Source organism: Rhyacophila brunnea, unplaced genomic scaffold, assembly GCF_057557595.1.
Source record: "Rhyacophila brunnea isolate RB1 unplaced genomic scaffold, BYU_Rbru_1.0 scaffold_2, whole genome shotgun sequence".
In the NCBI taxonomy this organism is placed as follows: Eukaryota; Metazoa; Arthropoda; class Insecta; order Trichoptera; family Rhyacophilidae; genus Rhyacophila; species Rhyacophila brunnea.
Genome location: NW_028232859.1, coordinates 5,070,968 through 5,084,380, shown reverse-complemented (window position 1 = coordinate 5,084,380; position 13,413 = coordinate 5,070,968). Strand labels below are relative to the sequence as shown.

The following is a 13,413-nucleotide window of genomic DNA, read 5'->3' as shown; positions in this document are numbered from 1 at the left end:
TCTGAAAAGAGGAAAAATTCATTGAAACGTACGTGTTTTGGTAATATAGCTTCACTAATTATACCGAATTCATAGGGTGGTTTTATTTATTTTTCATTGTTGATTATTATTTTTAGTAGTAAACAAATGTTTTATTATAATGAATATATATTTTTATTGTGCGGTATATATTATTTTGTACGAAAAAATCATTAAAAATTGGCTAAATTATGCTCAAACTAAAATGGATTTAAAATCTTTATTTTTCTGATATTAAAAAAAGTACGTGGATCAATTAATTTATTATTCTACACATTTCTGTCATATAATCTATACCTCCAAAACTATTATTAAGTTCTACAGCCATCGTGGCGTGACAGTCGTTTTGGCCAATTTCGAAAACAGGACCGACTATGTCATTTATTTTTAAAAGTAAAGCGATTCGGAAAATTTTAATGACACAAATAGTTGTCATTAGAATACTATTTATCAGATTTTAAATAAATAAAGAGTTTATCGTGTATCAATTCGTTTTAATCGTGCATGGAATATACACATTTCAGAGAAGACAGGAAAAAACCGGTCCAAATCCGTTTACACATGGATGGATTTACTGGCAGCAGTACGTATTGTCTAGCAACCATAATGAATGCGAATGTAAACACGTATTACCGTGCATGTAATAAAAATAAAACAATATATTTTTTCATCTGCAACTAGTTTAATAATAATTCAACTCACAAAATGAAAAAAACAAACATAAAATTGATGCATTCTCAAACAATGCAAAGTTTATAGTGCGGTGACAATTTCTAGTTTTAGTGAAAGGTTTGTAGTAGAAGAACGTTTGAAGTTAGTACAACATATTGAGATTTTGACATCTTTCAAAATTTTTAACTAAAAATATTCACTCATTAAAATTAAAAATATTTAATAACACAAACATTCAAAGACAATTAATCAAGTGGCAGCTTTTTTTGTATGTTAATATTGTATTATGTACCCTTAAAAATAGGATAAAACTTAAATCAACTATTTTTCATACTATAATATACTATTTACAACTATTATAGAAATATACATAGAAAATTTTTAAATTAAAAATATATACAAGAGAAAAGCAATGTTTCACAAAAAAAAATGCATTAGTTTTTTTTACCACCAAATACAGTTTTTATTCTAAAATTCTTTATAATCTTCCTTGCAAATGGTCCATTTGGCACCAATCAGCACATTGAATATCAGTTTTAGTCATACCAATACATCATGACTGCGATAATTAGTCAGTGACAGTGATCTAAACTCCCTGACTCCTGCATCTATCTATTACATCGCATATGATGTTTTGAAATTCTCGCCATGACATTTTTGTATGACAATTAATAGGTCTGCACGTCTATCTTTTTAGAGCTTTATATTTGAAATTACAAATCAAAGATCAACACAACTGAAAGGTCAATTCACTTACATATTCACATCGCAAAATATGTTCGACATGAAAAAAATATATGAAGAAACATTCCATTTCTGACTGCGATACATGACTGACACATCGTTTTAACAAAATCTACTCTACAAACTGTCGTATCTGTAAATATAACCTCCGCAATTTATTCGATTAAATTTTAATCCCACTACAAACCCACATAGAAACTGTCACCATTCGAACATATAACGATATATAAATACGCACAACAAAAGTATTCATTCACGCATAAATGTGAAACGGAAATGCCATCATTGCTATAATGTAAGAAGTCTACCGAGGACCAGGCAGAACGGCAACCCAATAATTATCAAAGGCTGATCAAATTTGAGTATGGTGCAAAATACATTATAAAGGTTACAGTTTCATCGGAATGGTATGTATTATAATATATTTGCAGGCATTATCGAGTGAATATCCTGATTAGAAATTAACAAATATTAGTGAATATATTGCAGCCGTTCCGCGTAGTCATATCTACTGTAATGGATATCGTTCAAAAATAAGCTTTATTTTAATATTCCATATGATAAAATCTCACACAAATTTCGACATGACGTGTCAAATAACCATGTATACAAAATAAAGTATGCATAATATCCACCACTCTTACAATTAATTTATTATTTATCTTCTTTCACTTATCAGTATCACAAAGTTTTTCTTTAGTTGATGAATCTGTTTTTTATCCAAAAAAGTCCACTAATAAAATAACTTGGTTTGTCAAAAATTTTGTACACAATTCAATTACTACACTTCCTAAACAGTGTTAATCATAATAAAACAGCATTTGAAGTACAATGTCATGCTATCAGATTGCAAGTTCTCGTTGTAATAATGATTAAGATCAAAAATATGACCCACCCTCATTATCAGTTGACATCGTTAGAATTGTCACCATAGTGATCCGAAAATTCAAAGAATTGTTTTGATTATTTTGAAATGCGAATCTCCGCTGGTAAAATAATTGCAAAAGCAATTGAGCAATTGAATAATATACATGTGGGATAAAATAATTCATCACGTAATAGATGGTAACACTTTTTGATTTGAAGATAATATAAGTATCATCTGAATGTTTACCACCGGCATAATTTTTTTCAGAATGACGAACTGATTTAAAAAAATTTATTCATGTAGTGCGAAAACTTTACGGAGATGGGCGGCGGCGTGGAGAAGTAGATCCCCTCCTCTCGCGTTTCAGTATTCATTCCCCTCACAATGAACGCACTTGACGTTTCTTATAATGTTTAACATGTTAATAATGGCAAAAGTTTTGAAAAGTGACAGCAGGAAGTTTATAAGTCATCTTATCTCCTACTGTGAAGAAAAAAAACAACAAAATAACCTCATTCGGCTCTTCAACAAAGTTATCGAAAGAGTTGCCGCGATGACAGCTACAAAATACACTTAAAATTTTAATGTTGTTATTGGAAAAAATGGATACCATTATTTGAAATTTGCGAAAATATATACCTATTTAAGGAAATGGGAAATAAAATTTTCTAATCCTGGCAATGTTCACAATACTTCGAAATCGAAAACCATAGATAAGATCAACACGAGCGCAGCCGCCAGGTCTCACGTTAAAGTTTTCGCACTGTAGTACATACACACAAGTCTCCCAATAAAATTATAAGTCATCTACTGAAAAATATATTTTATTTGGCTCTACAATGCCAAGTGGATCTGGGATGCCTCATGAAGATGTTTCTTAGCAGATGTTTGTTTTTACAAGAAATGGTCGTTAACCACATGCTCATCCTTTAGGTGCATGCTCTGGCCCCAAAGACATATCGAAAAAAACATATGTATTTGCCAGATCCGGGATTCGAAACCGGGACTGAAAACTTTATAAGCTGACAAAGTACCGCTCGGCCATCACTGGAAAACATATATACATACTTCAGACTAATCACAGTAAAAGAAATTTAATGGCCATCTGACAAAAAAATTCTTAGTTATTACGGTAGCTTCATGTTACAGAATATTTACACAATGGAGCCAAAAATAAAAACTTATGTTAAGTGTCCCAGCCATCCATATAACATGATAGTTAAAATTCGCATGGGTTTAATTTAATGTGTTCAATTTTCGACATTTAAGAGTGAATTGAACACTTCACATAAGGCAAACGGGGCGATTCATTGCTGTGAAGCAGTGTGCAGCCAATGAGGTTTTATATCATAGACTACTTCACAGCAGTAAAAACTGGCTGGGCTTTGTAAGATTTTGCACTTACGGCATCTCCATAAGTTGCGGTGACAAAATGCCAAACTTTGTGAGTCGATATATTCAATAATCTCCATCATGACATTGTACATCATAGTGCCTTTAAGTCACAGCTATATTTGAAACCGGCTGTCACCATCATACAGGATAGAACTATTTGATAGACACACTTCGTCTGCACACAGAATACAAAATATATAAGTAGCAATAATCGGAATTATTGACAAATTTATCCAACTCAAGACGCATCTCTTGTAGGGTTAGAAACATTTATTGTAATCGTGTCCGACAACGGTGGAAGCGGCCTACGATAGTGCACCCTGTCCGGTACGCCAGCGTTCTCATCCCAGGTGTGGTCACCGGGTGGGACGGCTTACGTGTCACTCTTCCACAGCTTGATTGTTTTGTCGTTTTCAAGGGCGGCCGACGCAATGATATTCTCCGTGGGATGGCAGGCGGTACACAGCACAGTATCAGTGTGACCGGCGAGCCTTTGGACCACCTCCTTCGACTGTAAATTCCAGATGTACACCTGGTTGTCTTCAGATCCAGACACGATCCACTAAAAATTAAAATAGTTTTTAAATACACAACTCAAACCACATTGCTATCGATTACTAAAGTATGGCGGAAGTATACAATTATAGAAAATGAAAAGAATAACAATACACACTTGGGACAGTTTATAGTACATAACACAAAAATATCAGAACAAATTGAATATGTTCAGTATATATTTTAAATATTATAGAGTCTTCGTTACTGATGCACAGAAAGTCACCACAATAATGACTTATTTGAAAAAATTTCTGCTAACAAAGTTAGTCTCGGCGTGGCATATTAGTTACAGCTGCTAAAATTGTTCAATTTTCATAAACAACTAGGATAAAAGATATCTGAATAGACAATATGGATGCATGTACGGAGGCGGCTTTCACAGTATGCAGATTTTGCTAGTATGTATTGGTACAGCAATCATCACGGAAGGTAAATAAGGTAACCAAGAAGGAATGATCAAACGAATCGATGAAATTTGCAACAATATTTTCCATGTTGCGGAAGCTTCGTGGCCGAAACCGCCTTCTGTGTCAGAAAAAAATTGCATCAGTGTAATTTGAAAGCTTCTATACAATTCGACACTTCGCTGCAACCGATTGATGGAAATTGCATTTAATCTCTTCACATAGTTTTGTTTGTCCCTATTGTTTTAGCTATCTTTTTTGTATCTTATACATCAGTAAATTCATTTATTTTTGTTAAGTCTCCGTGCCTTTCTCTCCCATGGCACTTTTCATTAAATTATGCTTTTCAGTACTCAGTCAAAGCTCACTTGAGAGCGTGGCGACTCAGTTTTGGGTGTCTGTTTCTGAGACATTCCCAGGCATAAACAACTACTGATGCTTCAAATCCAAACGTAGGGACTATTGATACGCTCGATTAAGACCGATTGTGGTGCGGGGCGGGTTGGTTTGGAGGGGTCTATGTTTGTGTTGATTAAAAATTATCGTGCGATAATATTCGCTAGTTTGAAACGGGTGATTGCCAAACAGGTATAGTAGTATTTACAAACCTTTCCTCCTGTGACACTGAAGTTGGCAAATATGCAGTACTTTTCGTTCTTGTGTCCCGTGTACGTTTTGAGACATTTTCCTCGGCTGTAGTCCCACAGCTTGAGAGTATTGTCGAGCGTAGCTGCCAAGATATACTTCCCGTTGGGGCTGAATTTCACAAATGACACCGGAGGATTATCATCATCTATCAAGGTTTTTAAGCACTGCCCAGATGCTGTGTCCCAGATACGACTGAAATAATTTCAATTTATTAATTATAACATATCATGGACATAGCAAAATATTATTAATTTGAGACGTTCACGTAGAATGTATAAAAATATACAGTGAATAGTGAGAACATTGAGGAGTCTACTGAATAAGTTAAAAAGATGCTACGAGGGTGGGTCAATAAGTCCTTAGAAAAGCCGACAGGTGGCGCGACTAGTACTGTAAGCGGTTTGTTTTCATGCAGCGGCACTACCGATTCAGTATGCTGCGAAGTTTCAATCAGATTGGTCGGGTTGTTGTGTTTCTCGTACATTTAAAAAAAAAATTTGCTTGTTTACAAAAATGGAGAAAATTGAGTTTAGAGCTGTTATTAAACATTTTAATATAAAAGGGTTAACAGCAAAGGAAATAAAAAATGAGTTGGATTTAGTTCACGGCACATCTGCTCCTTCACTTGCAACTATTTATAACTGGTTAAATGAATTTAAACGTGGTCGTACATCAACAAAGGATGAACCACGCTCAGGACGTCCTGTAGAGGTGACTACACCAGAAATGATCAATAAAATCCACGATATGGTGTTAAGTGACCGAAGATTAAAGTTGAGCGAGATAATTGAGGTTACAGGGATCTCAAAAGGTAGCGTCATTTCTATTTTACATGACAAATTGGGCATGAAAAAAATTTCTGCAAGATGGGTGCCGCGTTTGCTCACAGTCGACAATAAACGCAATAGGGTGGTGGCCTCTAAAGCCCTGTTGTCGCTCATGCAACGCAATCCGGATGAATTTTTTCGTCGCTTTGTGACTGTAGATGAAACATGGATACACCACTATACTCCCGAGACGAAAGAACAGTCAAAGCAGTGGATTGCGAAAGGCGAACCATGTCCAAAGAAGGCGAAAACCGTAAAATCAGCTGGTAAGGTTATGGCTACTGTATTTTGGGATGCACGTGGAATTATTTTCGTTGACTATTTGGAAAAAGGAAAAACAATAACAGGGGATTATTATGCATCTTTATTGGACCAGCTAAAAAACAAAATTGAAGAAAAACGGCCTCATTTAAACAGGAAAAAAATCCTCTTTCATCAGGACAATGCCCGTGTTCACACATGTTTACGATCAATGGCTAAAATTGAAGAATTGAAGTTCGAATTGGTCGACCACCCACCGTATTCGCCAGATTTAGCCCCCAGTGACTTTTTCCTTTTCCCAAACTTAAAAAAATGGCTAAGTGGACAACGTTTTTTTCAAATGAAGAAGTCATCGATCGGACAAATGCTTATTTTGAGGACCTTCCGAAAACTTATTTTTCTGACGGTTTAAAAAAAATTGAGAAACGTCTAACCAAGTGTATTGAGCTCCAAGGAGATTATGTTGAGAAATAAAAAAAAAATACAAAAATAAAAACTGTTTTAATGCTTTTTTCTAAGGAATTATTGACCCACCCTCGTACATCCATCTATATTCACCTTGCGTTAGAGGAATATGTACGTATGTATATTGATATTCAAAGCAATTTGGATAAACATAGCTACGTATGTATGGCTATTCCAATCGGCAAGTGATAATTTGATGATTTAAAATAATATATTTTAATAGTATAACCATTCAGACTTCGGGTTTCTTACTAATGGACGACAGAGACCTATGGGTTGTGATTTAATTTTTTTTGGAGAATGTTACTTTAAATGATAACACGTAATTAATACACAGTTGAGATCTACTTTCATCTTACTTCGATAATTTTTACATTAAACAGAAACATAATTAGAAAATTCCCCTTGCCTCGAGGCAATAAAAATGTAATGGTTTACATCAGGGGTAGTCAAGCTGGTCCCTACCGCCCACTAGTGGGCGTTCCAGCTTTCATGGTGGGCGGTAGGGGTATCCAGTATTTAGCTTCGCAGCATCAGCCTCAGGGATCTCATTAATAATTTAATTAATTAAATATAATTTTATCAGACTTCATGCTTCTATGGATGCAATGTATAAATAAAAAAGATAAATTTAACCACAGTAAGTTGTTTTATAAAGATTTATTCAGCCAAATTTAGAGAAAGTCTGACAATAAAGTATTTGGTAAGTAATTATTATTATATGCTTTAACTTGCTGTAACTGCTTTATAAATTTTATAAAGTAAAGTTACTTCCCTACTTTATAAATCACCATTACTGTGGAACCGGTGGGCAGTTAGAAAATTTTACTACTAACAGAGATACAAAAGTGGACGGTAGGTATACAAAGGTTGACCACCCCTGGTTTACATTATTAAAATAAATCCAGATTTTAGTTTCTATTAGTAATCAGATGGACGAATATTACGTGAGCTAGATATTATGTATGTGTGTTTTCAGATGGTTGGATGAACCAAATCATTGAGATGGGGGTGGTGTCTATTAGTTTTTAGTCTAACCTTGTTTGTCTCGAAACTACATGACATATGAAATTACATACTGACTTTTTTGGTCAACTAGACAGTCCCAAAACACAATACAGTAAAACCTTGTTAATATGAACACGGTTAATTTGAAGTTCGCTGTAAATTGAAATATTTGCTAAAATACATAAAACCTATTTAGTGATTTCCACTAATTCGATGAATGAACCATTTTTTTTTCCCCCACCATGTCCGATCCTAATAGGATCATATGGGCCTCGACAGAGGTTTGTATTAACAGATTTGGTTTTTTACGAGAAATGGATGTCAGCCACTCAACCTATTAAGTCCATACCCTGACTCACACACAAATTGAAAAACAATATGTGTACTTGCCAGACCCAGGATTCGAACCTGGGACCCACAGCATTATAGTCAAACGCTTAAGCCGCACGGCCACCGTGGGAGTTTAATAATAACTGCTGATATTAATCTGAAAGAAATTGTATCGGAAACAATGTTAGGTACAAAATTGTAACAAAATAGTTTGCCAGTAAGGCATAAATTTTGTATTTCATATTTCGAATCAACATTACTATGTACAACATTGCCTCATATGCGCCCTAATAGTGTATTACTATTGTATTGGTGACAACAGATATTGTATTAAATGGAAATTATACTTCATCAAGTTTATACAATTTGTGATTTATTTAATTTTACAAGGGCTAGTTGTGTGATATTCGCTCAACTCCCGTGTAGGTTGGAAATAGAGGGAATTAAAGGGAGGGTACGTACGCCACCCAGAAGAGGGTTTAGGCCATCCTCTCAAGCAGAAACTAAAATCCGACAAACTGGTTCCTGATGGAATTCATAAACTGGCCAGTGACTGATGCTTCGCACACGGAGCTACTGAAACCCAATAATCACATAACCTCAAACTGTCAAACCCATTGTCTTTCCTACTTCATTCCAAGTTTTTTCCGTAATATCTTTACGGGAATATTTTGGCAACCTGTAATTATACAGGCAGGAGTATTTCTCAACATCTGCCACATATTTAAAATTAAAAATCAGTTCGCCCATCTTTAAATGTTGACGTGTCTTGACTTGTTATTGCTTGTGTATTTCAGTTCAGTGCTACCACCAATTTTGGTGAGAAATTATGATTTTTTCATCGAATCTACTGATATTGGTACCACTGTTTAATGGGTGACTGGCAACTGAGAGACTAGCATATCGCGTCTCTTTCAGTTGCGGGCGATTTGAAACTGAGAGATTCCAGTCTTGCCGTCAGCGAGCCGCCATTGAAATACATTAGCTAGATACTGGAGTTTCAGTTTCGTCTTTTTTGAGTATTCACGTGAGAGGATGGCTTTAGTTCTACAATATTCTTGCTTACCACAATCCATCATAACTGGAGGAGACTATTAAAGAACCGTCTCTGTTGAAGTGAACTGCCGATACTGGGTCAGAATGCGCTGGGAGAGTTTTTAAACATTTTCCTGAAAGAACATACCAAACAGTTAATATTGGTAAACCAAAATACGTGTGTATCAACATTCACAGAAAAACAAAAAAAAAATCTTATATACTTTTCCATTGTAACATTTCCAAGACATTTATAACATGACACATATTGTGTAATGGATGCTTTAGGATGCTGTGTGTATATCTAGCGTACAATATAAAAATATAAGCTAAAATGTGCAGCTTTTTTGATTACGTTTATGGGGTCACATTTTCTGTCCCGCATAAAAAGTCTTTCTGTCTCTTTCCTGTATACCTAGAGACTTAAAATTCGGTTCACAGGTGCTAATATAGCGACCATTCTATTAAAATTTGGAGGCAGTTTGTTTATAATCCTGTCCATCTGAAGCTTTCACTAATACATTTCGTATGGACGCTTTTGAGATGTGTAAAAAAAAACATAAGTGTCATCGATCTACTTTTTGAGATGATAGAACTTTATTATATGATATAACTATAGATAGATTTCATTAGAGGGCGTTTATGAAAAACCGGGTAGAGCCTCCGGCAGGAACGAAGCCCTACTAATGAAGAATATAAAGTGCTGCCATTTAGCTAAGTTATTTTTCCTAACTTGGTGGCATTCTGACTATCTGTAAGACTGAAAATTTATCCGCAACGATAGAATGATTATGGTCTAATTGTCAGATATTGGTATGATATTTTGTAAAGGCCTAAGAAGATTTGCACATTCAAGTACTTTTGGGGTCACATGGCATTCACACGCTACGCTTAAATTTTTATATAACGTTCATTGTTCACGCACAGATGGATCTTGATAAGGACTAGGCACTAGCCTTTAGGGTGTTTGAGTGTCTTCTGTTCTTGATAACGCCCTACTATCATGCGTGAGCTAACATGGCGAGCATCATATAATTTGTGGCTGTGCCTTCCACGCCAAGTGGCATCTTCATTGAGAATGCTCTACTTAAAGTGTAGATTTAATTAGACTAAATAGAACTAATGTCGTTTATGAGAACTTTGCAATATAGGGATGATATAATTGAAATATCTCACCGGTTCTGACATCCCATATCCTGACGCTTTCGTCAAAGCTTCCCGATACAATGAGATTACTTTGTGGATTAAAATTACAGCAGAACACATAGTTACTATGACCTTTCAAGGTTTTCAGGCATTTTCCAGAGCTGAGTTCCCATACCTGAAAGTATTTTGAATACATTAATTATACTAACTATTATTTTCAAAATGTAGGGATGTATTAGGAAGCATTGAATGTATGCTATGATAACATCAATCCTTGAAAATTTTACTCGTCTGTTCACCATTGATGAGTAACAAAAGTCCATTGGCGAGTGAATTGAATAATGGTGGGAACTTATTGGGAACACGCCATATGATGTGTGACATCACACACACGGAACTCTACAATATATCACCTAGTAATTGTGTAAAAAAAGAAATACATCAACAATATTGGGTTGATAAAATCAACAAATAAATGTGTTTGGCGATTTTAGATGCATTTTCGAGCCGACAAATCGCAGTCTGAAAAGATATATAAGTCGAACTTGGTTATTACGAGGAAGATGGGACCGACTGAATTTGCTCGTTATAAGCATTCCTCGTTATATCGTTATATAACATTTTTCGCGCCACATTCTATTTAAGCATAGAACATAAAAAATCTCCAAAACTATCGTAAAAATCCTCGAAACAAGCATGGTATTCATAAACTACAAAAGAAGTTGTTTATTGTAATGAAGTGATGAGCCGCCGGCGCTGGTAGGTATCTAGTGACTTCACAAAGCTTGGATTTTTTACATGCAATTTCAACCATAGGCGTGGAGACTTTTTCAATGTTGTCGGCGAAAACACCAATTAGGTAGGTACTTAAGACACTTCACTAGTGTCATAAACGTAATCCGATCACGGCGGCATCGGTCTTGTTAACTTTCAGGTAGGATTTAATTGCATAGGGTCGAAAATGTTGTTTTTAAACAATCAACACATAAACAGTTTTGCTCGGTATACCCGAGAAGTTAGTAGCTAGTTATAAAAGTGAATAAATGTATGGAGAAAATCATAAACTAAAATGTCAACGAATGTTTGCTCATTACATCCGATATCTCGCTATTTCCGTGATCGTAATAACCAAGTTCGACTGTGTTATATATTATTAAAGACACACACGAGTATATATTTTAATAATATTAATTCAAAATATTTAATACATTGGTAACTGGCGCATGGGATCACATGTTGACTACAGACACGTTGCCCACAATGCATCGGGTAGCGTGTTTTCCCACAACACTGATAACACGCTGAACCGGATTGATTGCGTCACATGGCGTGGACAAATTGCAAAAATGGTAAGATATATCACTCCACACGTGGCGTGTTTCCAATCTGTTTAATTCTTATTCTGTAATAGGGGGTCATGGGTCCAGACAGCCTTCTCAAATAGTGCTAAAGGAAAAGCTTTCAGAGTTATGTATGATTCATTGGGACAGGAGTAATGAAAACCAAGGACACTACGAGGAAGCGGGGATACTCTCAATGATCCCACAGACTATGAATGTAACAAGCTGTATCACCAAGAACAGGTCAGAAGCCAATGACACGGTCAATGTTTAGGTGCATCTGAGATGGAAGATGAATAATGAGGAAGCTTTTTGAACAACCAACATAAAGGAGGATGGATTAAGAATCTCTAAATTCACCCCAGATCCTCTTCTGCCTACTGGAGCCGTGGCTAGTGGTTTTCTAAAGATTGTTTGATAAACAATTAATTTTTTCAACACCTTCCATTCTTAAGTTGTTTATAAACATTATTGGTTTGGTTAGGTGTAGAAATACACATTTGCACAATATGCAATGAATGTGTTGGTGATGATAATAACCGAAGAAATTGTGTTTTGATACCTTCAGTGTTTTGTCATCACTGGCACTGACGATGAGTCTGCTATCGGAAGACCAGGCAACATCGCTGATGCCCATTTTGTGTCCAGGAATTGTCTTCTCAAATTTTCCATCGTATGCTCCCCATACTTTTATCAATTTGTCAGCAGCTATGCATAAAATAACAAAAAATATCTATTGACAAGGTCACAGGGTTGAATCAAGAGTAAAAAATAGTTTAACACAAATTTTACTGAAAGTGATGCAATATAAAGTTTTATGTTTATTGTCAAGTTTCTGCACACACAAGGAATAAATAGCTGTGGAGTTTATCCCTTGATAAGATAAATTTAATTATTTTTCCTGGTTGTGCAATCATGGATGGGGGGACATAATAAACTTCTCATAAATCGTGTAAATCTGCTAACTTTGATTGTAAACAAGCATTTACGCTGACACCGGGTGTTTTATCCAGCGACATGGAGTAGTAACATCAACATCTGATCACACTTTCATCCACTGTTATGAATTATTTTGAATGTTTGAAATTGAATATTGTACTCACAGGAACTGGCCAGCCATTCTCCATTCGGACTGAACTTTACGGAAGACACCGCTTTCGTATGGCCGGCTAATGTGAATTTCAACGCATAGTTTGACTTCTGAAACAAACGAAGGGGTTTGAATATGTGAAACCGAGAATAGCAACGTGATGGTGTATTATGTAAATTGTGCGTAGCGCGGCCTGATGCTAGACCCGCGCAATACGAACGGCACCAAGTAAACAATGCATTTACCGCTCCCGTGGGCTTGGTAGTCGACGGAGGACCTTGTGAAAGAGAATTTGGACCCGAAGGATTGGAAGTAGGGCCGCTGTGGGTCTGGTGAGAGCCAGGATGGCCTGGCGCGGGTCCCAGCGGCACCATGTTTCACGACTCTTTATCACTCTATTTGAGGTTCACCATTTATGTCAGATTCGTTAATGAGTAGCACGCAAGATTTTTAAACGTTTCAGAACAATTTATAAACAATTCGGCGAAAATACACTGATATTTTAACTGAAAACGTAAGCCAATTTTTAAAGTACACCCGGAGCGTCTCACATGTTACAACTTCGCAGATCAGGGGTACCACTTCACAATCACAATTACGGAAT

The 13,413-nt window shown here is 35.7% G+C and overlaps 1 protein-coding gene across 2 annotated transcripts; it reads right to left on the bottom strand.

The window, feature by feature from the left end:
- Positions 1-2,103: 2,103 nt before the first annotated feature.
- On the bottom strand, positions 2,104-13,413 carry wds (WD repeat-containing protein wds). Of its 2 annotated transcripts, none has more exons than XM_085947052.1 (7): positions 13,055-13,413; positions 12,823-12,919; positions 12,282-12,427; positions 10,410-10,554; positions 9,265-9,367; positions 5,268-5,499; positions 2,104-4,259 (listed from the first exon to the last, which is right to left on the bottom strand). In XM_085947052.1, the coding sequence occupies exons 1-7, from the start codon at positions 13,181-13,183 to the stop codon at positions 4,071-4,073; spliced, it is 1,041 nt and encodes a 346-aa protein (XP_085803178.1). In that variant the 5' UTR covers positions 13,184-13,413; the 3' UTR covers positions 2,104-4,070. The 2 variants fall into 2 exon arrangements, with proteins under 2 accessions (XP_085803178.1, XP_085803179.1); XM_085947053.1 differs by having other exon boundaries at positions 12,823-12,916; positions 13,055-13,317.

Excerpts from the sequence above, each read along its gene's own strand:
- wds (XM_085947052.1), bottom strand. The coding sequence starts at position 13,183 with ATGGTGCCGCTGGGACCCGCGCCAGGCCATCCTGGCTCTCACCAGACC. Across the intron at positions 12,428-12,822 it reads AGAATGGCTGGCCAGTTCCT|CTGCTGACAAATTGATAAAA; the intron begins GTGAGTACAATA and ends TTTTATGCATAG. Across the intron at positions 4,260-5,267 it reads TCAGTGTCACAGGAGGAAAG|TGGATCGTGTCTGGATCTGA; the intron begins GTTTGTAAATAC and ends TTTAATTTTTAG.